The 26,408-nt window shown below is 46.1% G+C and overlaps 1 protein-coding gene across 1 annotated transcript; it reads right to left on the reverse strand.

Annotated features, from left to right (window-relative positions):
* Positions 1-598: 598 nt before the first annotated feature.
* Positions 599-25,063, reverse strand: NOXA1 (NADPH oxidase activator 1). Its single transcript, XM_060250611.1, has 15 exons — positions 24,776-25,063; positions 21,165-21,247; positions 20,115-20,223; positions 16,763-16,897; positions 14,965-15,072; positions 14,027-14,080; positions 13,372-13,403; positions 11,515-11,650; positions 10,315-10,374; positions 8,595-8,676; positions 4,257-4,312; positions 3,403-3,593; positions 1,629-1,734; positions 1,106-1,229; positions 599-809 (listed from the first exon to the last, which is right to left on the reverse strand). Exons 1-15 carry the CDS (start codon positions 24,947-24,949, stop codon positions 670-672), a joined length of 1,590 nt encoding a protein of 529 aa, XP_060106594.1. The 5' UTR covers positions 24,950-25,063; the 3' UTR covers positions 599-669.
* Between the last annotated feature and the right edge of the window lie 1,345 nt (positions 25,064-26,408).

Below are 26,408 nucleotides of genomic sequence, written 5' to 3' on the forward strand. Positions count from 1 at the left end.
GCTCTTGCCTTGAAAACACCGCAGAGTTGCCATGTCAGCACTTCCCACCACCATCGGAAAAAGGAGCCAGAGTAAAGAGACCCTTCAGCTCTTCCAGGAGGGCCTTTTGGTGGTTTAAAGCAACCACAAATTCTCAACAAACAGTAAACACCCCCTAGTTCAGACCTGGTCAGCAGCCACTGTTGAAATCCTTTGGGTCTTGAGTCCCTGTCCCAGATGCTTCTTCCTCTTGTGTGAACTGCCAGACCCGTTTTCAGGGTGGTTAAATCCTCCTTTTTCCACAGGGAAATAATTGTGTCAGATCACCTTCTTCTCCTGTGGAAAATACCCCCAGGATGCAACACTCATGGGACCCTTCCCTCAATTCTATTAGCAAAATTCTTCATTATCAAACACTGTAGCTTGCCCAGAGGGACAGACACCAGTCTCCTCTGCTTCTGTTGCTCCATGAAATGACTTCATGTAAATGACTTCTGCAAGCTAAAGAATCCCTCTTTTGCTGGCATAGAATGGAGATCACCTTGGTACAAAGTGTTGATTTATTTCTTAATACAGAGGACGGGGTAGACAAAACCCACTTTGCAGCCTTCTGCTGTAGTGACAATACGCATCTTCGTTTATTTCCTTTCAAGTAATTTCAAGATAACTGTAATGGAATGCAATGATCCCTCAGTCTCTGGAAGGAGAGGCAACCGTGTCTGGGGAGGGGGATGGAGAAAGAGCAGCAGCAGCACTCTCTCGCACAGCAAAGCATTTTGGGAAAATCCCAATGGTTCCATTACAGCGCCCTTCTAGCCATTCCTCATTCACTGTGGAAACAAAAGAACAGGTCATGGATTGGAGGACAGGAGAGGCAAAGCCAGTGACACACAGTGCCAAAGGCAAACAGAAGGGCTCCAGGGCTCTTTTAATAATTGTGGAGAAGTATGGCAGATCCATCTTGCCACATGAAGCTGGGGGAAACTGCGCCTGCAGACACTTTCCTCTCCTCTGGGTTTATTAAAGGAAACAGAAACACTGTATTTACTCAGTATTTACTCAGAGGAGATTTTACTGGCGTAGGGGGGGAGATGCTGCTCTATGCCACCCATCAGAAAAGTGCTACCTTCAGAGAGGATCTCCAGGATGTTGCCCTCCTTAAAACTCAGGTCTTCCAGTCCCTGTGCAGAGTACGAGTGTCGTGCCACCATCTGGTAGAGAACACGTCTGTCTGTGCTGTTGTCTTTGCCCTTGGAGAAAAAACACAAGCGGGTCTCGAATCGATCTATGTGTGCAACCTCTCAACAGGGTTGAAACTGGAGGAGATAGAATGGATCACACTGCTTCAGAGTGCAGGTGTGGGAACCCCATTTTTGGACAAGTATGTTTTTTAAAAACCCTTGCAAGCAGAAAACAAACACAGCATGGAGAAGGGTTGGGCTAAGGGGAGTTTTAACATAAGGAGTGGTGTTTAAAAAGGGATCCTTGCCCTGTATTTTGACATAAGACAGTCTATTCTTTCCCTCTCCTCCAGGAGTCTATCGCTTAATTCCCTCTTCTAGACTGTACCTATGTATACAGCAAAAAGAACATGCTAGCACAGAGTGGGAGTCTTTCCGCCCCAAAACCCAGCAATACAGAATACATACCTGGCACCAGAAGGTCAGGTGGCTGCTTTGTACCTCTTGCCAAACTTTCCTCAGTTCCTCATCAGTGCTTATTGGGATTAACTCATCACTGCCTAGAGGTCTGTACCTGCAAGGAATCAGGGACACAGCTAGGCGGGTGGTTCATGCAAAAGGTAATTAACTTGTGGAACTCTGACACAGAATATAGAGATGGATACTGTGTATGTAAAATGCCATCAAAGCCCAGCTGACTTATGGTGATCCCAGCAAGGGGCTTTCAAGGCAAGCGAGGAGCAGGGGTGGGTGGTTTGCCATTGCCGCTCTCTGCAGAGTCTTCCTTGGTGGTCTCCCTTCCAAGTACCGACCCTGCTTCACTTCTGAGATCTGATAGAATGGGCTATCTTATGCTGCCTCCCTTCCTAAGAGGGACACTAGCTTCAAAAAGGAAGAACATGAACATAAGAGATGCCATGTTGAATCAGAACAATGGCCCATCCAGTCCAACATTCTGTCACATAGTGGTAAAAAAATCATAGTTGAATAGGTATGTCAGGGGTTAGTAGCCATAATGGCGCCCCCATGTTTTAGTACATAATACCTCGCTCTGACCTAGGCTAGCATGTCAGATCTTGACAAGCGAAGCAGCATTGGCTCTGGTTCGTACTTGGATGGGAAACCACCAAGGAAATCCAGGGGTGCTACACAGAGACAGGCAATGGCAAACCACCTCTGATCATAATTTGCCATAAGGTCGCCATAAGATGGCTGAAACTTGATAGCACTTTTCCTCCACCGCTTACTGAATACCAGCTGTTGGGGGCAACAACAAGGAGAGGTTTGATATCTCTTTGCACAGTTCAGAGGGCATCTACATGGGTTTTTAAAAAACTATCATGGCTTCTCTCAAATAATCCTGGGAATTGTCGTTCGGTGAGGATTCTGTTTATTCCTCCCTCAAAGAATTGGAAGGAACCTCTAGGGTCATCTAAACCCCTGCACAATGAAGGAAAGTACCCTCCCCCCCCCCCCACACACACACACAGCCAGTGACACCAGAAGATGGCAAAAATCTGTGGCAGAATAGGCCTGGACAAAAATTGCTTCCTGACCCCAAAGTGACAACTGGCTTTTCCCTGGGCATGTAAGAAAGGGCCACGGCCACAAGAACCAAGCACCGATCCAACCTTTTCCGCCCTCCTCCTCATGATCTGCCTAAGTTTACAGAATCAGCATTGCTGTCAGATGGCGATCTAGTCTCTGTTTTAACAACCTCCAAAGAAGGAAAGAACTACAGTTCCTAGAACTACAGTTTCCGGAGTTCCTTGGGGAGATGGAATAGGTGCAGTCACACTACACTAAATAATGTGTTTTGCAACTAGATTTTTATTGTGTATGAAAAGCAAAAATCCAACTGCAAAACGCATTATTTAGTGTAGTGTGAACTCATCCAATGGCTATGAAACTAGTTTAAGTCTGAATGTAGACATGCCCTTTGTCTCCTTTTCACCATGCCGGGTCCCTGTGCTTTGATTCCACCTTCCCCTCACACAGCCTGCAAAAAATCAACATGCAGAATTCAAACAGGTGAAGATTCCCCCACTCCACCTAACTTCTGGATATGAGGAGTCAAATCTTCTACCCCTCTTGCAGTTATTGAAGGTGCAGCAGCTCTGCCAGAAGAAAGAGCTGGCAACCTGAACTATGCATGGAACATCTCCCTTCCCTCTCCTTTCACGCTGCCCTCTTCTCCTCTAAGTCCATTGCCTGCTGCCACCTAGACCATCACAGAATGTACCTTAGTGTCATCTTCTCGGCTTGCCGGCAGCACTCTTCCAGCAGCATGGCACGCAAGTCAACCAGGGAGGGGGCACTAGTTGTCTGCAGGTTTGCCGTGTAAGATCCATGGACTGTTAGCAGGACAGGTCTGCCGTTGGTGAGGGAGACTTCCTCCTGGGCCAGTGGGGCCTGCACACAAGAAGGGGAGCTCTGCAAAGGTGATTTGCAAGGTGGGACAACTTCAAGATGCAAACACAGACATCCCAGTTGCTATGCAATTAATCCACCACCAACAAAAACTAGCACAACATGAAAAACATGCATATGTCTTTCTAAAAAATCTCCAGAGGGTTGACAAGGAACAGGATTTCACATGCACTGAACTTGTAGCTCTCCCCTACCCAGTTCTAGATGACTGTAGGGCCAGCCCCAGACTGTCTGGCACCCTAAGCAAGGCTAACTTCTGGTTAGTTTGCCTAGTGGCAGGGCTGGTCCTGGATGACTGAGTGGTAATTCAGGGTTATCATCTTCACATGGCTAATCCATAATTAGGAGAATGGTGAAGGTTCAGGGCAATAATTGGCTGAGCCACCAATGGGTCACAGACGGCTGGGGCAGCCACTGGCTGAACTGCTCAGGTTTTTGGAAAGAGGTGGGGCAGTCAGAACGTCCGCAAGAAGAAGAGACATCTAAGCCATGCTGAGACAACCACCCTGATATTTGATCAAATCAAGATGTGAAATCAAGGGGGGGGGGGTACTTCTTCACCTTCTGAACATCTGTGCTGTCTGACAATTGCTCTTTGCAACTATGAAGGCTAAAACCGCAATTGTAGGGATCAGGATCCCTGCCAGGGTGGAATTATGATCTTACTGGTGGGTCTGCTTTGGGGTCAGCACCATTCATGCCTACGTTCCTTCCTGTCAGTCCTGCAAAGAAAAAAATCATGTCTTTTATTGCATTTTCATGATCTCCATTTTATGTATTTATTCTGCCCTTTCTACATGGACCTCAGAATAGTACACAAGGGTTTCCCTATCCCTCTTTTGATTCTTGCAACAACCTTGAGAGATGGGTTAAGTTAAGAGCGACTGGTCTAAGTGAGAATTGTGACCAAGTGTAGACTTGAACCAAAGTCTCCTGAGTCCTAGGCTGCATGCACATGACTATTTTGCTTCACCTTGGCTATGAAACTGAAGCAATGTTTTTTGAATCATCCACGCAGTGCTGTCCTCCAATTACCCACTTTCCAAGCTTTCCCAAACCTGCTTTTTACAGTCTTTCCAGAAACAGTGCTGTTCAAGCAGGTTTGCACCTCATCTAGACAGGAAGGGGTGTATTTTCAAACCTCCCACTAACACTGGCACTATTTTAAGTACATAGAAAACAATCTGTGTTAATGTAGAACAAAGTACTCCACCTTTAACATGTTGCATGATGGGAAATGCAGTTTAGTAACCCCTTAGGTCAGATCCTCTGAAATAGGATTCCTTATTGGTTACCAATGGGCTCCCTTTCCCATACTTAGTAGAGCCTGCCAAAGTTATATTGCCCCTTTTCCATGCATTGATGGAAAAATCTCCAATGCCTAGAGATGGGCAGGGCCATCTCTCTTCACCATGAGACACACAAGGGACTTTTATCACCAAGATGAACTCTCTTACCCATGCAGCAGCTCAGATTGCAAGTAAAATCATTGTTTGGATACATTAGGAATAAAGTTGATTTAAGTCTTCAAGTGTCTGCATTGATCACACCTGAAAAGAGCATCAGCCTTCTGCTAGGCTCTGCTCCAGGACAGATGCTCTTGTGTGCAGTGCATACTCTCCAAACCAGTTATGGGGGTGGGGGTGTCTAGATCTTTCTGTAAATTACTCCAGGTCATCTTTGACTCCTGATATAATTCTGTGTTCTTACCAGACAAATGTTTACACATTTTGGGGGTCAAAGTCTTTATGTGCTCCTGCAACGTGAACCTGTACCCAGCTTCTGTACTGACTGATGCTGCAGAAACAGAAGTACCACCAGATGCTCACTGTGCTACTTGTTCAAGGTTGCCTTCACTGCACTCTGTCATGCTTTCTGACAAACCTCTCACGATGGTGTCTTTTTGGCTTAATTTGTTTTTTAGAAAACACAATACTATTTTGACCCACTGGGTGGTGGTGTTGCATTAGCACCCCTGTGTTGGCGGCTGCCCAAATTGTTTGCTTGCAATTCCTAATTTCCCCACCAGAAGACGGTAAAGGCACTATTTTGGCCTTTGCCTGCAGTTGCTAACTTCCACCCACTAGATCGGCACTCCCTGCAATAGATGATGGGACTGGAGCGCTTTCTCTCGGCGAGGGGGTGGGGTGCCAAGCTTGCTTCAGCTCCGATTTCAGCGGCTCCTGGCTGTGGAACTGGGTTTTAGCGTTCCCTGCACCTTGAGGCTTTTGCTTCAGTGATTCATGCAATTGCAAAGATGTACTGTAGTGTCTGGGCTACCTAGGCTGCTTGTGGAGCTGCTGGGGAAGCGAGGGCCGGCTGCCTTGCACTACAACAAAGCCTAGTTCCTGGAAGGCTATGCTTGAAACCGAGGGATAGAAACGCAGATAGCCGTTTGCTTCCTGCAAGGCTGCCGGACGGAGCCGTTTGCCTTTGGAAGGCTTGGCTTGGGTGCAGGGAGAGCGAGAGCAATTTACGTAGTAAGGACTTGGCTTGAGAGGCACACCGAGCGGAGGCTTCAGCGGAAGCCTTGCAATGTAAACCACTCAAGGAGCTCTTGCAGAGCCTGGGGCTGCTAGAGGCGCAAGGGAGAATGCGGCGTCTGCATTCTTGAGGAGGACGGAGAACTGACTGCTTTTCATGTGGGTGGAGGAGAAGACGCAGGAAGACAGAAGGCAGGGCAGAGAGGGATCTCACAGAGGGTTCTCCTAGACAGAGACAGGGATGCAGCCCTCTCTTCACTGGACCGCATCAGAGCCTGGCTGAGGCTCTTTTTAGACGTGATCAACACAGAGGCAATTAAAGGCTTCAGTCAACTTTATCCAGCTCCTAGTGCATCCAGGCAATGATTTTACTCACGATCTGCGCCGCTGGATGGCTGAGAGAAAAGTCCCTTATGTGTCTCGTGGCGAAGAGAGATGGCCTTGGCCGTCTCTGGCTGTCAGAGAGTTTTCTATCAATGCACAGAAACTGGGCAGTAAAACTTTGGCTGGTTCTGCTAAGTACAGGAAAGGGAGCCCATCGGTAGCCAGTGTTGTTGTTCAGTCACACAGTCGAGTTCGACTCTTTGCGGCCCCATGGACAAAGTCACGCCAGGCTCTCCTGTCTTCCACAATCCTCTGAAGTCTGCTCAAATCCGTGTTTGTTACATCAGTAACGCTGTCCAGCCATCTCATCTTTTTTTCGTCCCCTTCTTCTTTTGCCTTCTGTCTTTCCCAGCATCAGGATCTTTCTCCAGTGAGTGCTCCCTTCTCATTTGGTGGCCAAAGTATTTGAGCTTCAGCTACAGCATCTGACCTTCCAGGGAACAGTCAGGGTTGATTTCCCTTAGGACTGACTGATTTGATCTTCTTGCAGTCCAAGGGACTCTCAAGGTTCTTCTCTAGCACCACATCTCAAAAGCATCTATTCTTCTGCACTCAGCCTTCCTTATGGTCCAGCTCTCACAGCCATACATTACTACTGGGAATATCATCCCTTTGACTATACGGACTTTTGTTGGCAGGGTGATGTCTTTACTTTTTATTATACTACCCAGGTTCGCCATAGCTGTCCTCCCAAGGAGCAAACAGTCTTTTAATTTCATGGCTACAGTCACCATCTGCAGTGATCTTGGATCACAGAAATGTGAAGTCTGTCACGACTTCCATGTCTTCCCCTTCTATTTGCCAAGGTGTGATGGGGCCTCTGACCTAAGGGGTTACTAAACTACATTTCCCATTATGCAACATGGTAACAGTACAGTACTTTGTTCTACATTAACACAGATTACTCACTTCTGGAACAGTTTCCAGTTGCTGGTGGTGCTTGTTGTGGGGACAACCACTCAAGTAATCTGGTTTGTTCTACCAGATGTGTCTCCATCTCTGAAATAAGAACATGAATCTTTAATCAGAAAGGGGTGTGTTTTGGGGGGAAGGAGGGGGGGTCTCACAAGAGTGCTGAAATCCACTCTCCCCACCAATCCTCCCCATCAAGATCTACTCCCTTTTGTTCACCTGGAAGAGCTCCTCCTCTGCATCTAAGATTTCTCTGGTGTAACAAAACTTTCAGCAACTGGTTCTCTGCCCAGCATGAGGAAGCGGGGAAAGGCAGTTCTGCTTCTTACATTTCTGCAGGTATCGCAAATATAAATGCAAAAGAACAGTGCGAACCAGGGGTCATTTTGTAGAAAAATAGGTGGTGGAGCTCATCCAGGGATTGTTATGCAGCTGCACATACTATTCAAGGGACAAGGAGGTAGAAATCTCAGGAGGAGGAGGAGGAACTCTCAGGAAAGTTCAGGAGCTATGCTCCTGTGAGCTCCCACTGAATCTGAGGCCTGGTGCCAGCAATAAAAGGCATTTCTTCCCAACTATGCAGCTTATGTAAATAAATCCAGGTGGGCAGCCATGTTGGTCTAGGATTGAAGCAGTAGAACAAAGTAGGAGTTCAGTAGCACCTTTAAGACCAACAAAGTTTTATTCAGAATGTAAGCTTTTGTACGCATGCATACTTGGTTCTATGCAGCTAATGGTTATTCAGCGGTGACGGAAAGACACTATGCCAGGGGTGGCCAAACTGTGGCTCAGGAGCCACATGTGGCTCTTTCCCACATATTGTGCGGCTCTCAAAGCCTCCCACTGCCCCATCAGCCAGCTTGGAGTTGTCTCTTTAAATCACTTCTCTAAGCCAAGCTAGCTGGTGGCTTGGAGAATGTGTTTTAAGTGAAAGTTGCTTTCTTTCCACCTCCCTTCCCATCTATTTGCCTGCCTGCCTGCCTTCTTGTCTTGCGGCTCTCAAACATATGTTTATTCTATGTGGCTCTTATGTTAAGCAAGTTTGGCCACCCCTGCACTATGCCCATGCTCAGAGGTAATTTGATATGACTGTGATTGATTGCATATAAACCATGGATAAAATCCCAATACTAAAATAGGATTGTGGGGAGGGGGAGGATTCAAACGCAACCCCAGTTTCAATCCCAACATTACCCTCCCCATCTATACGGATCCTTCTGCTAACCTGGTGGCTCCATCCTTGGCCTCTCAGGGGGCCGGCTGGGGGGAACTTTCTCTGGGGGAAGGGGAAGACCACTGTGGATTTCCTGCAAGAACACAGAGGGGAAAGGGGTGAAACATGCCCAGTTCCATGCTAAAATAAGTCATTCTTTCAGTGATATGACAAAACTGGTCTGGGGTGTTTGTGCTTAGGACTGACTGCAGGAGTGCAGGCACATCTGTGAGAGGTAGGGTTGCCAAGTCCAATTCAAGAAATATCTGGGGACTTTGGGGGTGGAGCCAGGAGCAAGGTTGTGAAAAGCACAATTGAGCTCCAAAGGGAGTTCTGGCCATCACATTTAAAGAGACTGCACACCTTTTAAATGCCTTCTCTCCATTGGAAATAATGAAGGATAGGGGCACCTTCTTTTGGGGCTCATAGAATTAGACCCCCTGGTCCAATCTTTTTGAAACTGGGAGGGTATTTTGGGGAGAGGCATTAGATGCTATGCTGAAAATTTGGTGCCTCTACCTCAGAAAACAGCCCACTCCAGAGCCCCAGAAACCTGCAGATCAATTCTCCATTATACCCTATGGGAACTGGTTTCCATAGGGAATAATGGAGTGCCCAGCAGACATTCCCCTCACACACACTTTCTGGTGACCCTGAAGTGAGGGGAGGGCCTCCAAACCGGAGGATCCCCTGCCCCGACCTGGGGATTGGCAACCCTAGTGAGAGGGTCACAACAGACTGCCAGCTCTTCAGCTGGCTCCCACCACTGTGTCTTTCTCTGCAGCTTTTAGCACCACAGTTATGGCTGTTTCACACACTGAAGCCTTATACGAGTTGTGTCTGGGATTTCCTATTTTGTCTTAGTTCCCCCCCCCCCATTCCTCCATGTGTGGTGCCTGATTTAGACTGGGCCTCACTCTGGCATGCAGGAAGACCCCTTCAGTCATTCTCCCTGTGCTTTCCCAATCTGAAACAGCTCCAGCAGGGAGGTTGAGCCTCTTTCCCCCATGCTCCTGATTTAAATTGGGAACCCCGAGTTTGGGAATGGAAAGGAACCCACAACTCACAGGGAATGCAAGCACAATCTGTACTGACTGTAATATGTCAATTGGCCGAATTATAGCAGGTGAAAAGGTTTTATCTTCTTCCGGTGTAAAGTTTTGCTTACTGATAGCTGGGTATAGGACTTCTCTGGTCTGCTGGCGGTCCTAATGGTCATGGGCAGCCAGTGGTAGGGAATCTGGGATAGGGTTGCCAACTCCTGGTTGGAAAATTCCTGGAGATTTTGAGGATGGAGCCTGGGGAGGGGAGGGACCTCTGCATGGCATAATGCCATACAGTAGTCCACCCTCCATAACTGCAGCTTTCTCCAAGAAAGCTGATCTCTGTTGTCTGGAGACCGACTGTAATTCTGGGAGATCTTCTGGCCCACCTAGAGGCTGGTAGTCCTGGTACATTAAAAATGGGAAATAGGCAAGTTTGGAGGAATCAAGTGAGGGAGATGATGAATCAAATATAGGCTCCTGCAACTGTGATAACTCTGGGTACCATTATACACTAAGTTTCAAGGAGTGAGAGATTCATAGAGAGATAAACCCTCCCTTCCCACTGAGGCCTATGCCGCTGCCCTTTGGCTGTATCCACTTGCGGAATGAGAGAATCGGGATATGGTGACAGAAATGGGATGAAAATGGATTCTCGATGAAAAGATTGACATTTAATGCCACCTTACCCCTTTGCCACGTCCAGCAGGGCTCATGGGCTCCAGGTGGGAGACCGGGATGCAGACTTTCTGAGAAAAACGAACACACAACCAACAACCAACATTCAACCAACATTTATGTGGACATTTCTGGGAAGGCCCAAGTATAGGCATGAGAAGCACTTTTCTTGAGGGTATTAGAAGTTGTCACATCTATGCATTTTGCACTGTAGCATGGGTTTTATAGTGACTAGTATGAACACTTAATGCTGCTGTACATGTATTCCTGTGAAATGAACTGCAGCGTGGAATCTAGTCTTCAAAGAACAATGGATGATCAACAAACAGTTAAACAATAAACTGTAAAATTAGGTCAGAGAGACACACAGGACTCTGGGGATGTGTGTGTTGGAGGGGAGGTATTTGTAAAGTTCCTGCACTGTGCAGGGGGTTGGACTAGATGACCCTGGAGGTCCCTTCCAACTCTATAATTCTATGATTCTTGAAGAAAACATAATAGAAATACAAACACTGTGAATATTCAGATGGTTTGCAATGTAAAATTGTTGGAGGGTTTTAGCATATACTTTGGGGATCCTGAATGAGAGTTGAGTAGCATTAAATAGGTTCTGAAGCTTCCAGAACCTGCTTAGTGGGTGCAATGAAAGCATTCTTGATGTCTGCAAAACGGACATTTAAGAAACCTTTCAAGTTCTCAGAATCCAAATAGTTCCCAACAGGCCTGCCATTTGCTCATTTCAAAAGCAGGATCAGCTGAAACAATTTTGCTGCTTGGAGATTATTTTTTACGCTCCCTTCTGATCCACGCTTTGCTGTACTTGAGGGGAGGAAGAAGAATGATGATTCTTCCTTAAGGGCTTCCCCCAGTTGCTTCTATTCTTCCCTCTGATCAGTAGAACTAGAGAACTGCATGGTGAAGGTGCTCAAATGAGGAAACTGCTTGAAACTTAATAATGAAACATAAAGATGGGCATTGATGCTCCATCCATGTACAGGGAGTACAGAAAAAGGGCTGCTGTCAGAAACCTGCGGACATGAACACACACACAGACACAATCCCCACAGCTCTGACCGAGTTGGTCCAAGACAATCGCATTCTCCTGTAGGGATTTCTCAAGAAACTTAGAGCCTGTAGAATTCTCTCGGGACATTTCAGCAGCATTTGGAACTCCCTGACTTACATTCTCTATTGGAGCGGCAGGTACTCACCTGCCCTTCGAATATGCCTGTTGCATGGCTGCCTGGACCCATCGATAAGACATAAATGACACTGCCAGCTTTAAGGGGGCAGCCCCTCTCAGGGTAGTAAGGGGCCACCAAGTAATGGTATCCACCATCTTGTTCTCTGCGGAGGAAAAGGTACCTCTTATATACAGCAACACTAAGCAAAAAGCAAACACACCCACCTACCTTGTCAAGACAGCTGTTTTTTTACAGCAGGGCCCCTGTGGTTTCTGCGTGAGAAGCAGATTCAGCTGGTGAAGCTTAACCTAGCAAAGAGGCAAGCTGCACCTGTAGAATGTCTAATATTTAGCACACACACACACACACCCCCCAGCACAAGGCAGGAACCCAACATTAGAGCCTGGATATCCAGCTCAACTGCCCTATCGCTTCCCTGTCCATTTAGCAAAGGCAGCTCCCCGTTGCCATGCCTACATTTTGAAAGACACAAATAGGTAGTGTTGCCAACCTCCAGGTGTCACCTGGGGATCTCCCGTTGTTGCAACTGAGCTCCAGACAATAAAGATTATTTATTCCAGGAGAACTGGCTGCTTTGGAGGACAGACTCCAGGGCATTGTACCCTGCTGAGGTCCCTCTCCAAATCACACCCTCCCTTGGCTCCATCCCCCATACCTCCAGATATTTCCCAACCCAGAGCGGCAACCCTAGGGAATCCTCTGCTCTGAATGTAGGACTACACTCTCTCCCACCCAGAGCTAGAGTTGTACACAAGTCCAAGTAAGCCACCTGTTAGGGACTCAGATTATGAGGGGACTAAAAAGGACTAAATTACCAGCTTTTGGTTTCTTTTGCTAATGCTGTGGGCTTTTCTGACATAATTTAGGGCTTCAGCATGTCTTCATTCAGCTGTGGGTTAAGTACAGTTTGGGTGTGCTCACACTACACTAAATAATGTGTTTTGCAACTGGATTTTTGCTGTGTAAGAATAGCAAAGATCCAGTTGCGAAATGCATTATTTAATGTGGTGTTAATGCACCCTTGGAACTGAATGCCAGTAGAGAAGCTGTGTGAGAAATTTATTTACATTTGTTTTGAAACAATGCAGGAAATGAGGTGGCAGAGCTCTGAGATGGTGGAATGGACTGTACCACTCCAAGCTGCAGGCGGTCAGTTCCAGTCTTAGATGCTCCCTCTTATAACCCCACCCCGGAAACAGAAGACTAGCACAGTAGGAGAGGATTCGGTTTGCAGGGAGAAATTTAACATAGGAAAATATTTCAAACTGCCATCTTTTGCCTGCAGTCTGATTTGGATGTACTCTTGCTCACTAACTCTATTTTGCAACCTCTTTCTCTGCAGTGTATGAACCAGCCAGAGACCAACAGACTGAAGTACAAGCTTTTGGGGTTAGAGAAGTTCATGTTGTCAGACCATCAGACGCAACCCTTTGGAAGCTAAACAGTTTTGTGAGGAATACACACTAGAGGTCGCCAGAGACATGTTGTTTATGACAGAGATGCCACACTAGTTCAGAGCAAAAGTTAAAAACCAAAGTCGATGTAATATATTTTTAGGACCAACCCAAATTATATAGTGTGCAAGCTTTTGAGTTCTTCAGAATTCTTCACCAAGCTGGACACAACCTCCTCCTACCTTGAGAATAGCTGAATTCAGCTGATAAAAGAGGGTTTAACTGGAGAGTAAAGAACCCGGGAAAAGATTGTGCTTAAGGATTTTCCCCACAACACTGGAACTGGGGCCTTTTGCAAGCAAAGCCGCTGAGGTACAACCCAGTATATAAATGGGACATTATGAGTTTTCTTCCAATGAAAAAATAAACAAACAGAACCAAACACCCAGCCTGTGGCCTAGTCACTCACCGGGAAGGATCCATTCCAGATTTATAACAGCCCTGTGGAGAAAACAGGACTTCATGTATGACCTCAAGCATGGAAAAGATAAACAAGTTTCTCCACCCAACCTTTCCTCCAGCCCACAAGGCAGAAGTAATGGTGTCCCAGTGGGGACTACAAGCAAAGTGACTGTGTATGTGTGTTGTGTGTGTTGGGAAGGCATCACACCTTGCCCTTACACACATTCACTCAGCAAAGGGGCAAGGATTTCTATTCATGGAAAGTACGTAATTTTGAGGAGGCTGACACTTTGCCCATGCTGTGCCTTTTAATAGTCCCCTGGATCACAGAAATGCATCTGGTGCAACAGACTTCAGTCATTGGATTTGTAGGGAAAAACTTTCCCTGATTGCAATGCATGCTGGGGAAAGCTTCACCAGTTGGATTTATGCATGTCAGGCAGCTGTGAAAAGTGAAAGTGGGAGAACAGCAGCTGTCTCTATTACAACCCTATTTTTTTAATTGCCAAAGGCTCTTGATAGGGAAAAGGTAACCTCTGCTCCCCAATGCAACTGTCAAAAAGCTGAACCTAACTGAAAACCAGACATTGGCAACCCTGGCCTGTCTCACAGACACGAGCCTGGGGCTTTCCCTCATGCCTCCCCCATATTCCCGAGCTCACCTGGGGCTGTGGAAAACTGCTGGCGTTGTCTTCCTCAAAAGCAGAGGAGATGACCTGTAATGGGGAGAAAGGGATTGACAAAACTAGAATTTATGAGGTAAACATTGGATTTTGACTGAATTTATCCTGAGGAATTCCCATGCCAATTTCCTAATCATCTTTCTTCTACTGTAGTTATTTAACATGGTTTATACCCCTGCCTTTCTCCACAATGGGGACCCAAACCAGCTTACAATGTTCTTCTCTCCTCCATTTTAACCTCACAACAATCTGATGAGGTAGGTTACTCTAAGAGTGACTGACTGGCCCAAGGTCTTGCAGCAAAGCTTTTGTGGCAGAGTGGAGATTTGAACCTGCTTTCCCGAACCCTAGTCTTATGATACTCTAACCACTTTGCCACACAGACTTTCTTTTTGGTCTTCTCCAGGTGGTCCAGTTCACCACCAAGGGCTACCTTCAGCCTATGTCAGGCCCTTCAACCCCCATCCAGGCTTCCTCTTCCCCACCCCTTTGGAAGGTTCACGTGCAGTGTTCCCTCTCAGTTGAGTTAGTGTGAGCTAACTCACAGTTTTTTAGTCACTGGCTCACATTTTTGTGTTAGCTCAGAAAAAATGGCCCCAGAGCAAACTACTTTATACAGTAGCTCACAACTTTAATGCCAGTAACTCATGAAGTAGAAGTTTTGCTCACAAGACTCCACTGCTTAGAGGGACTATTGTTCACATGTATAACAAATTCCCCACAAACAGAAAACCAGTGAGTTAGAAGTCAGCAAGGGTCATTCCCCCCAACATCTAGATTTTTTCCATGCAAAGAATGGGGGTCACATTCAGCCCCAGCTTAAAACACTACAGCCCAAACAGGTTATCACCTCAACAAGGACTAGGCTCAAAACATCAGAATACCACTTCTTCCTTGGAAAGGCTGGTAGATGCTACCTTGGGTTGGCCGAGGAAATCTTTTGCCTCGAGTTCCTCCACATCCTCTTTCCGAGGTCTGAAGAACTCCCCCTGTGGGATGCTCCTGGGCTCCAGGAAGAGATGCTCCTAGGATGGGATAGATCAAGGCAGACACTTGAGAATATGGCTCTCTTTCCCAGCATAAATAGAAGCAAATAGACCCATCCTACGGCCCAGGAATTGGTGTTTTGACCTTTCTCCTGTGTACAGAAGCATCACTGTAACAGGTGCTATTTAGTATGGTCAAAACAATTGTGCTGCCTTATTTCTGTTTCCCTAAATAAAACAGAAATCGTATGACATTTTTAAGAGCAACCAAGTTTATTCCAATGTAAGCTTTCATAAGACACAGAACTCACTTCTCCAGATGCATATTTTATTTATTTATTTTCATTTATTTAAAACATGTTCTATGCTACCTTTCCACCCAAATGGGGTCCCCAAACATTAAGACATTTCCATATTTAAAAGCGTGTAGAATAATATAATTATATATAAAATAATTCAATAAAAACACATAAACAGATATAGCACTAAAAACCAGAGAGGGGGCCAGTAAGAGTTATTGGAGGTGCCAAAGAGAACCAACAAAAAAAATTGTAAGAGATATTTTACACAGATTCTTATAACCAAAATCACAAAGAGAAAAATGATTGGGGCAGGAGGAGAATCCTCCACAGTAGACAAACCAGTGTTGTGCTCACAAGTCCACAGCTACAGGAGAATCTTTGAAAACCTCACAGAGTCCAGAACCCTTTTCTAAATATGGTTGCCAGCACTGGGTTGGGAAATACCTGGAGATTTTAGGGGTCGAGGCTGGGGAGGGACCTCAGCAGGATCCAATGCCATAAATCCACCCTCCAGAGCAGCTAGGGAAACTGACCTTGATCACCTGGAGAACAACTGTAATATCAGGAGATCTACAGGTGTCATCTGGAGGTTGGCAACCCTATTAAACGTTCAGCTGTCTTTTTTAAAAAAACTGTCTAGTCTCTTTTATTTATAGGGGGTATGGGAAAGTATATAGGCAGGTTTCTGTCCAGTTGTATAGCAAGGTAGTGAAAGAACTGACAACCCCAATGTTATTTTTAAAATTAATTACAGAATCGTAGAGTTGGAAGGGATCTCCAGGGTCATCTAGTTCAACCCCCTGCACAATGCAGGAAATTCACAAGTACCCCCCCACACCCCTAGTGACCTCTGCTCCATGCCCAGAAGATGACAATATATATCTCTTTGAAAGCCCAGCAGGAACTTATTTTCATATTAGGCCACCCCCCCCTGATGTCACCATTGTTTCACATAGGGCTTATTGTAGAAAAAGTCCAACAGGAATTTATTTGCATATTAGGCCACAGCCCCTGATGCCAAGCCAGCTGGAACTGCGTTCCTCTGTGTTCCTGCTCAAAAAAAGTTTTTAAAAAGTATTGTATATCAATTTGATGAGTTTTTCTGTAAACTCTAACTAGTAATATCTGATGTGACGGTATTTGCAAGGTTATGTATTGGTTCCCCTTGTTGGGGAATGTTATTTATTCAAATTTATTTAAATGTTTCAATAAAATTTAAATTTTTTTTTTAAAAAAAGTATTGTATATATATGACTTTACTAAGCTTTAGTAAGAACATTCCTATGTAATACAGTTCTACAACTTTAAATGCATTGGACTGTTTTGCTCTGGCTTCCTAACACAGTGTTAACCCCCCCCCCCACTTTTTCTGGTAGTTGCAAACTTTCTGAAAATGGCTGTTCTATTTTGCCAGATGATCCCCCTACCTGCACTTGCTCCAGAGCAGCACTGAGGCGTAAGGCTTGGCCCTTGGGAGTCCACGCAAAAGCCTCTTCCAAGGTGTGTTCTGCTTCCTGCCACTTCCCAAGCCGGCAGTAGACTGCAGCAGTATTGTACAGCACCTGCAGAGACCAACGGAAAGAACATCTCAGTGGGACCCAAACTTCTTGGGCCACACAACATTCTTCCTCAGGAGGAAACAAAGGAGAAATGCTCAGATAGGTATGATCTTGGCTATCCCATGTGGGTAAACTTACTGATGCCAGCCTCCAGGTGGAATCTGGGGATATCCTGGAATTATAGCTCATCTCCAGACTACAGAGATCGGTTCCCCTGGAGAAAATAGCAGCTTTGGAGGGTGGACTCCAAAGGCCCCTCCCCTTCCCAAACCCCTCCCTTTCTGGGATCCACTCCCAAAGTCTCCAGGTATTTTCCAGCACAGACCTGGTAACTCTAGTCCATGCGCCTCCTTCCACCTTCCATTCTTCTAGCCAATGAATGCAAAGGTGCTGAGATGATAGTAGGGTTGCCAGGTCCAACACAGGAAATACCTGGGGATTTTGGGGGTGGAGCCAGGATCAAGGGTGTGACAAGCACGTTTGAACTCCAAAGGACATTCTGGCCATCACTCCTTTTAAATGCCTTCCCTTCACTGGAAGTAATGGGGGATGAGAGCACCTTCTTTTGGTACTCATAGAATTGGACCACCTGGTCCAATCTTTTTGAAACTTGGGAGAGAAGTTAGGAGAGGCACCAGATGCTATGCTGGAATTTCGGTGCCTCTATCTCAAAAAACAGTCCCCACACCCATGTCCCAGATACCCATGGATCAATTTTCCATTCTACTCTATGAGGACCAGTCTCCATAGGGAATAATAGAGTGCCTAGCAGACATCCCCCCCGCCCCACTTTCTGATAACTCTGAAGCAGGGGGAGAGCCTCCAAACCAGGGGATCCCCTGCTCCCAGCTGGGGATTGGGAACCCTAGATGATAGACTAGTATTTAGCTACTCTTCACTTAAACAGTAGAAATAAAGTTAATCTCATTGAAATAAATTTTCACTTGAATATGGTGGGTAAGAGTCTGTACTATAAACTAGGAGGCAGGGCTCAGGGCTGGCTTGCCCAGTAGGCAAACTAGGTGGTTGCCTAGGGCAACGGGAGGAGGGGATCGCCAAATTGGGCTTCCTCCCCACCACCGGTGCCCACAACAACCGTCTAGTTGCCTGCCTGCCTCCACCCCCCGCTGCGGGCCCCCCCTCCACAGCCGCCCACCTTCCCTCCCTCCCCGGCGCTGTAATGCAGCCGTATTCCGTCACCCCCCTCCCCGCCCCATCAGAGCACGCCGAGCTGTGCCGAGGCTGGGCCCTACCGGCTTTGATGCCACTGGCGTGTCATCTAATGCTTTGAAGCTCACATGAGAGAAGGCTTCGCTCCCCCTTACTTCCTGTTCCGGTTCAAAGCATTAGATGGCCCGCTGGCCGCATTGAAGCTGGTAGGGCCCAGCCTCGGCGCAGCTCTGCACACTCTGATGGGGGGAGAGAAGGCAGGTGGTGGCAGTGGGGGGGCAGGGGGGAACCGAGCCTCTTCGCACCGAGGGGGCAGTGGGCAGGAAGCTTGCTTAGGACATTTTTCACCCTCAGGCCGGCACTGCTAGGAGGCTGCTGGTTCAAATGTCACATCTGCTAAATTCAACTCCCCCAGTCTTCAAGAAGGAAAATATAATCATACTGCCTACTTTGCAGGGTTCTTCACCTCTAACTCTGTGCATAAACGCTACTTAACACTATTATTTAGACTTTTTTTCAGTTTGTACCAATTTAAGTTAAAAGATATTGTTGTAACCCCACCCCCCAACATTAACCACAGATAGTAAGTGAAACTCAGAGGGAGGCTTGCTTATGCTACCTGATTAGTTTTTGGCACAGGTGAGATTTAAATGGGGGCAGGGCTTTTTTTGAGCAGGAATGCACAGAAGCGCAGTTCCAGCTGCTTGGTGTCAGGGATGTGGCCTAATATGCAAATGAGTTCCTGCTGGGCTTTTTCTATTTAAAAAAGTCCTGGACAGGGGTATCTCCCAGACCCATATTTCATTATCTTAGCCACCCACTGCACCCCTGTGGAAGGTGCTCAACCATGCTGACCATCCCCACCCCAAGCTGGCACTGTTTCATATTTTATATTTTTTTAAAAAATTATATTTCATATTTCAAAAAAAATGAAATATGTAAATTATGGTTTTATATGTTTTATTGGTTTAATTGTATTGACATGATGTTGTGAGCCGCCATGAGTCTGCTTGCGGAAAGGGCAGGATATAAGTCAAACGTAATAAATAAATAAATAAATAAATTCAACCTCTACACTTCTGCCCAGTTTGTTGCTCTATTTCACTGAGGCCATGGAGGGCTTGAGACCCACTGGTGAACTCCCCATAACTAGGCTTCCCAACCCCCCCGCCCTGGCACGGGACTCCTGAATTTGCAGCCTCCCCCCCGTGCTCTCCAAAAATCCAGAAGCGGGGGGGGGGAGAGAACATGCATGTAGGCATCATGTCGTTGAAGAGCTCCTGCAGGTTTAGAAACCCGCAAACAGTTTTTAAAATGTGTGCCCCTTTAAGGCTGCACAGGAAACAGGAAGGGCTTCATGGGAAAGGGTCAGTAACAGTTTGCATGGAGAACGGCCCCTCCCTTTCTTTTGCTTTCCTTTTCACAGCAAGCAAAGTTCTGCTGGAAGAAGACCAAGTAAGTATTTGTGTGTGTGAGAGAGGGAGGGGGCAGGGAGGGGGGATTCCCTGGTATGGAGGCCCTCCCCCCCTTTAGAAAGCGTGGGGGGGAAGGAAATGTCTACTAGGCACTCTATTACTCCCTATGGAGAACGATTCCCATAAGGAATAATAGGGAATTGATCTGTGGGTATTGGGGGCTTTGGGGGGGGCTATTTTTTGAGGTAGAGGCACCAAAATTTTAGTATAGCATCTAGTGCCTCTCCCCAAAATACCCCCCAAGTTTCAAAACGATTGGACCAGAGGGTCCAATTCTATGAGCCCCAAAAATGGTGCCCCTATCCTTAATTATTTCCTATGAAAGAAAGGCATTTAAAAAGGTGTGCTGTCCCTTTAAATGTGATGGCCAGATCTCCCTTTGGAGTTCAATTGTGCTTGTCACACCCTTGTTCCTGGCTCCACCCCCAATGTCTCCTGGCTCCAACCCCAAAGTCTCCTGGCTCTGCCCCCAAAGTCCCCAGATTTTTCTTTAATTGGACTTGGCAACCCTACCCATAACTGACCTTTGCTAGTCACTCTCCCAGCCTGTTCCTCAATGTTCTGCCATCACCTACCTCCCAGGCACACAAGACAAATTTCAGACCCAGCTGCTTGTAATCGATAAAGGAGTTATTTCGGAGGTGTGCCAGAGCCTGCTGACAGTCGTTCAGGGCTTCTTCATACCTGCCGCGGGGAAAATAGATGGTTCTAGAAGAAAGTCTTGCTTTCTTTCAACTGGAATGATGGGTCGTTTTTGCACTCACCTCCAGCCGGCGCGACCCCCCTCTTCACCGCGCAGGATCTGCGTGGATTTCGCACTAAATGCCGCGGAGCAGCCTTTTGCGCCGGAAACTCCAGTCGCAAAAGCCGCTCAAACGTAAATCGCCAAAAAGCAGTTTGGCTTTTGCGACGGGAGTTTCCGGCGCAAAAGGCTGCTCCGCGGCATTTAGTGCGAAATCCGCGCAAATCCTGCGCGGTGAAGAGGGGGGTCGCGCCAGCTGGAGGTGAGTGCGAAAACGACCTTAGTGTGAGATTAAAACAGAATTAGTGTGGCAAAGTGGTTACAGGTTGAAACTTGGAATGGAAGACCCTGGTTCTAATAAATGGATGGCTATGGCCCTTAGCCAGGAAATCCACAAGGAGGTTGTGAAGACCATAGTACTTCCTGCTGTTACCCCCATCAAAAGGTGTTCAGGGATATTCACCTGCCTCTCTCTATAGAGGTTCTGTTTAGCCATCATGAGCATATTAACTTGTTGAGTCCCCCTTTCAAGTCATCTTGTGGCAATGAATTTCGTAAGTTAACTATGTGCTGTATGAAGTACTTCCTTCCTGAATGTATTGCCTTCTGCAGTCCCTTTAAATGGGATGGCCAGAACTCCCTTCAGAGTTCAATTGTGCTTGTCACACCCTTGGTCTTGCTCCACCCCCAAAGTCTCCTGGCTCCACCCCTTAAGTCCCCAGATATTTCTTGAGTCGGACCTGGCAACCCAACCTCAGAATCTCCGTTTCCCTGCTTGGCTTTCAAGGAGATAAGCCTTTGGGCTTACCTTATGAACATGATTATTGTGTGGTGAACCTTACTGGGTGATTCTCATCCCCTGGGACCACACAGTGGCACTCACCTCTCCAGTTGTAGGCAGACGTAGCCTTTCTGGTAGAAACCCACAGCTAAGCAGTTGTCTTTGGAAATTGTTCGGTCAAATGCCTGGGATGGGGATGGAGGACACAAATAACACTCCCATTTAGCGCTGAAGTCGTCAACGTTTTAATACTGTGGGTGCTCCTGTGAATGTCACTGCAGCAGCGAGAAATTAATTTGTACCAAGAGTTGCCAGCTCTGGGTCGAGAAATGCCTAGAAATTTGGAAGTGAAGCCTTATGCGGGCAGGGTTTGGGAAGGGGAGGGACTTCAACAGGATATAATGCCATTGAGTCCGCCCTCCAAAGCAGCCATATTCTCCAAGGAAACAGATCTTGGTAACTTGGAGATTGATTGTAATAGTGGGAGTTCTCCAGGTGCTTCCTAGAGAATGGCAACTCTATTTGTGTCTCTTTTTCCTGACACGGAGATAGGCAAGGGAAGGGCTGTCAAAGGTGCAGGAACAATGAACACTAACAATGAACACCTACCATGGACACAGTTGGAGCTTACAGTTTCTGTTCAGTGTCATAGATTTAGACTCTCAAAGTGATGTTCATTTGCACTAGATATGAACTTTAATGACACACTGAGATGGAATGTGGAGGCAGAAAAACGGTGTCTATTCTGGAATCTGCCTGCTGAAGCAGCTGCTTCCTGCTTTCTATTTGCACAGAACTCACCCAAGAAAGAGGCACCCAGGAGGCAGCCCCTGGTTCACACATGCCAGAGAGGATAGGAAGGGTATGAGGTGACAGAAAGGACTGTATCACTTCAAATGGCTGATGGAGAATCATAATTTTGGAGGCTCTGCTACATTACAACGTTCTGTTTGCAGGGAGCTTTTATGCAAAGCTGGAATCCACAATTTGTGCAGCCCATTGTACCACTTTAGGGCTCATTTTCTGGTCTGTGTGAACTGGGCATGTTTCTCTGTTCTTAATTGTAAAAAAGAAACATGGCATGACTCAGACCTGTCAGGACTCCCAGGAGGTGACAGGGGCCTCTCTTTTAGACCTGGAAACTTGGCTTGCTTAATTCTAGATGAGTGGTATAGATTGCTGGTTGCGGAGGGAAAGACTCTTTGGACATGTTCAGAAGTATGCTCTTTAAATAATCGTAATAAAGGAGGATGAGTATCTGGATCTGTCTGATATGGGCAAATTCCAGAATTTGGGGATGGTGCTGACTCATTGCTTCTGGGACTCATAAATTTGCTTAGCACCTGCTCCTCCCAGATATTTCTTGCATTCTCCACTCTCTGCATGTTAAAATGGTATCGCTTTTTATTGTCTCTTCGCCTGCAGTATGTTCAGTGCACACCTAAGATTTTTGTTTACCTGGGCCCATAAAAAGGCTAAGAGTTTCAGTGTATTTAGAAGGGTGTAATGCTGCTTAGGATGGCACTGTAAATGTGACAAATGGGATTCACAACACATATGCTGTACAGGTCTGATTGTTAAAGAGCATGGATTTCCTGGGGTTAATAGCAGCAAATCTGGATGGATCAGACCAAGGATCCATCTAGTTCAGTTTCACAAAGGAACCAACTAGATGCCTTGTAAAGTATTCCAGCACAGCATGGAAGTCCAAGGCCCTTTCTGCACCAGTGTTTTCCTTTGCTTTCTCTCCTGCCCTGTTTTGTTGCCTCCACCAGTATACCATCTCTGAACACAGAGGTTCCTTTTAGCCATCCCGATTAGAAGCCATCAATGGACTTTCCATTTAGGGATTTGTCTAATCCCCTTTTTCAGTTAATTCTCTGTGTTTTCATTCCAAGTATTTGGTTCCATATTCCATTCCAATTATGCTTGCAAACATGTGTCCCCCCCCCCTTCTTTCCTACGGCATCTTGGTGCATTCATGCACCTGCAGAGGTTTCTACATCTTCCTTCAATCTACCTGCTTTGCTCCAAAGTTTTGAGAAGGATCACAGCAAAGCCTGGATGGCTGCCATGTGTCCTGGTCCTGCCCACAGAACAGCCATCTCCCCCTCCAGTAGCCTCTCCCAGTCACTGGGGCTTTTTTAAAAAATAAAAAAGGCCAACGCCATGCTGGGAATTATTAGGAAGGGAACTGAAAACAAATCAGCCAGTATCATAATGCCCCTGTATAAATCGATGGTGCGGTCTCGTTTGGAATACTGTGTACAATTCTGGTCACCGCACCTCAAAAAGGATATTATAGCATTGGAAAAAGTCCAGTAAAGGGCAACTAGAATGATTAAAGGGTTGGAACACTTTCCCTATGAAGAAAGGTTAAAACGCTTGGGGCTCTTTAGCTTGGAGAAACGTCGACTGCAGGGTGACATGATAGAGGTTTACAAGATAATGCATGGGATGGAGAAAGTAGAGAAAGAAGTACTTTTCTCCCTTTCTCACAATACAAGAACTCGTGGGCATTCGATGAAATTGCTGAGCAGACAGGTTAAAACAGATAAAAGGAAGTACTTCTTCACCCAAAGGGTGATTAACATGTGGAATTCACTGCCACAGGAGGTGGTGGCCAGCTTCAAGAGGGGTTTAGATAAAAATATGGAGCAGAGGTCCATCAGTGGTTATTAGCCACAGTGTATGTGTATATATGTGTGTGCATTTGTGTATAATTTTTTTGGCCACTGTGTGACACAGAGTGTTGGACTGGATGGGCCATTGGCCTGATCCAACATGGCTTCTCTTATGTTCTTAAAAAATCAGTGAATGAACAGAGTTATAATTATATTCTGCCATACTAGTATATGTATCACCTTCCCTGACTTCTCAGCTTTCATTTTTAAAAAGTGCTGAAAAGTTTTTACAGCTGGAGTTGAGTCCAAGAGCACCTTAGAGACCAACAGGATTTTGGGGGGAGCTTTGGCTCACAAGAGCTTAAGCTTAAAAAATCTTGATGCCCTCTAGGATGCTCCCAGACTCAAATCTAGTTGTTGTACTACAGACCAATATGGGTATCCTCTGAAACTTGAAACGTTTTTAGAGATGGATATTTTTATTTCTATTTGATTGTCCTTTGTCCACAAGGCAATATGGCTTTGTTAGTTGTTTAGAGTTCCAATTTTAGGGGGAGGAAAAGGTAACTCTGTACATCTTTTTAATACTAGGGATGCCAGCCTCCAGGTGGGACCTTTGGATTGCCAGGAATTACAGCTCATCTCCAGACTACAAAAATCAGTTCCCCTGGAGAAAATGGGGGCTTTGGAGGGTAGACTCTATGGCATTGTACCCCCTTCGCCCAAGGTCCCTATTGTCCCCAGGCTCCACCCGCAAATCTTCAGTATGTAAGATGGTAATTTAAACAATTAAAAAATTATTTTTCCAAATCTCCAGGACCTCCCTGACCTGGAACCAGCAACCAATTCCCTGCCTCCCCCCACCAGAAGCCAAGGGGATTTTGCAACCCTAATATAGAAATAAATGTTGTCTGTCCTAAGTCTTCTGCCTATCAAACTTATCAGGCAACCTCAGAGTTTTAGTTTTGCAAGAGGGAAGAAAGGCTCTCTCCATCCACATTCTCCACATCGTACATTATTTTATTTCTCTCTACGCCCTGGGACACCCAGGTTTGTTGCTAATCAATGTATAATGTGGCTGTGACTTACCTCCTGTGCTTCTAGCAGGTCTCCTTGTAAGAGATGAATGCAGCCAATGTTGAACTCAATCTTTGAGGGAGGCCCTTCGATGCTTTGGAAGATCTTTAAGGCCAATGCCCAGTCACCCTCCTCCAGAGCCAGGATGCCTTTGTGCCAATTCCCTACCAGGTCTCGGTAGGCCATGGTCTTGCTCTGAAATTGTTTGGAGCTTGCTCTGCTGCTTCTTGTTTTGCTTTCAGACAGGGGCAAACCAGGAAGTTCAGGATCCTCAGTTTAAACCTGGCTTGCCCTTATTGCTCAATATGAGCACAAGGAAATTCCACTTAAGGAGGAGTCACCTGGGCTCCCAGGACAAAGCTTTGTTTGTCTGTTCAGGACTCAAGAGGGTTTTCTGTTCCCTGTGATCACTTCAACTGTGTCTGTACCTATTGGCTCCCATGATGGTTTTCCTCATGGTGAGATCAGGTTTCTGGCATGTACCACATTTTGCAATTCTGAACACTTTTGGAGTTTTGCACTCAGGGAAAACCACCTTCATTTAAAAATCAGAAATGTTCTTTCGTATTTGTGCCCCTTCAGTGATTCCCAGCTCTGTACTAGTACATGTTAGTATTCTGCAAGAAAAGATAAGGCTCCAATGAGGCATGAAGCACACATTCACAGAGGAGTTTGCCTGTTGCATCTCTCTATGAGCCCTTTGTATTATTTTGTTTTAGTCATTCTGTACTGGGGATTAGTAGATGCTTCTGGATCTGCATCAACTGTAACTGGATTATTCAGTCCCTTCCAATTGAAATTTTGTTGCAAACTGGGCTGGCCCTGCTTCTAGGCAAACTAGGCAATTGCCTAGGGCACCAGCCTTGTAGGGGTGCCCAATTGGTGCTCCCCATGTGACTTGATGACATTATCAGTGGGGGGGGGGGGGTTGCCAGAAGTTAGCCTTGCCTAGGGTGCCAGACAGTTTAGGGCTGACCCTGGCTGCAAAATGATCAGAGACTGCTGCCAATTGCAAGCCTGCACCACTCACCGCCCCCTTCTAAATGAGAGTCATGGTTTTAGGCTTGGGAATGCCTGCTTACGTATGGGCCTCCCTATCATCAGAGATCATCAAACAAGATCCTGCTCCAACAACTCTGTATTCAAAGCTAAATTAGTCCACGCAGATCCTATGGGAATCCCAAAAGGGAACTGTCTACACAATTTTGCAATATGCAGACATATTTAATATTTTAGAGAACTTGCTTGAAAGCCAGCTAAATAATTCCCATTTGTCATTTTTTAAATTTTTTTTTAATTTTTATTTCAATAGAAAAACATACAATCAAACTACAAAACATAATAGCCAAGAATACCATCAACACTCTGTTACAAACCCTATGTTCACAGTTCCAACCATCTAGCTTTAGTTGCATGGAGGGAATTATATCCTTATTGCACAAAAACTCTAAAACTGGTTTCCATGTTTTATCATACTCTGATAAGGGAACTACCGCACAAAGAGTCCCCCCAAAATGGATTATGCATAATCCTGCCCATCAAAAATTGTTCCCAGAATTTCTGGTATCATTGTCTAAGTAAAGAACTTGTGGGGGACTTCCAATTCCTGGCAATAACCAAGCGAGCAGAAGCAACCAATGTTGAG

This window comes from Heteronotia binoei, chromosome 12, assembly GCF_032191835.1.
Source record: "Heteronotia binoei isolate CCM8104 ecotype False Entrance Well chromosome 12, APGP_CSIRO_Hbin_v1, whole genome shotgun sequence".
In the NCBI taxonomy this organism is placed as follows: domain Eukaryota; kingdom Metazoa; phylum Chordata; class Lepidosauria; order Squamata; family Gekkonidae; genus Heteronotia; species Heteronotia binoei.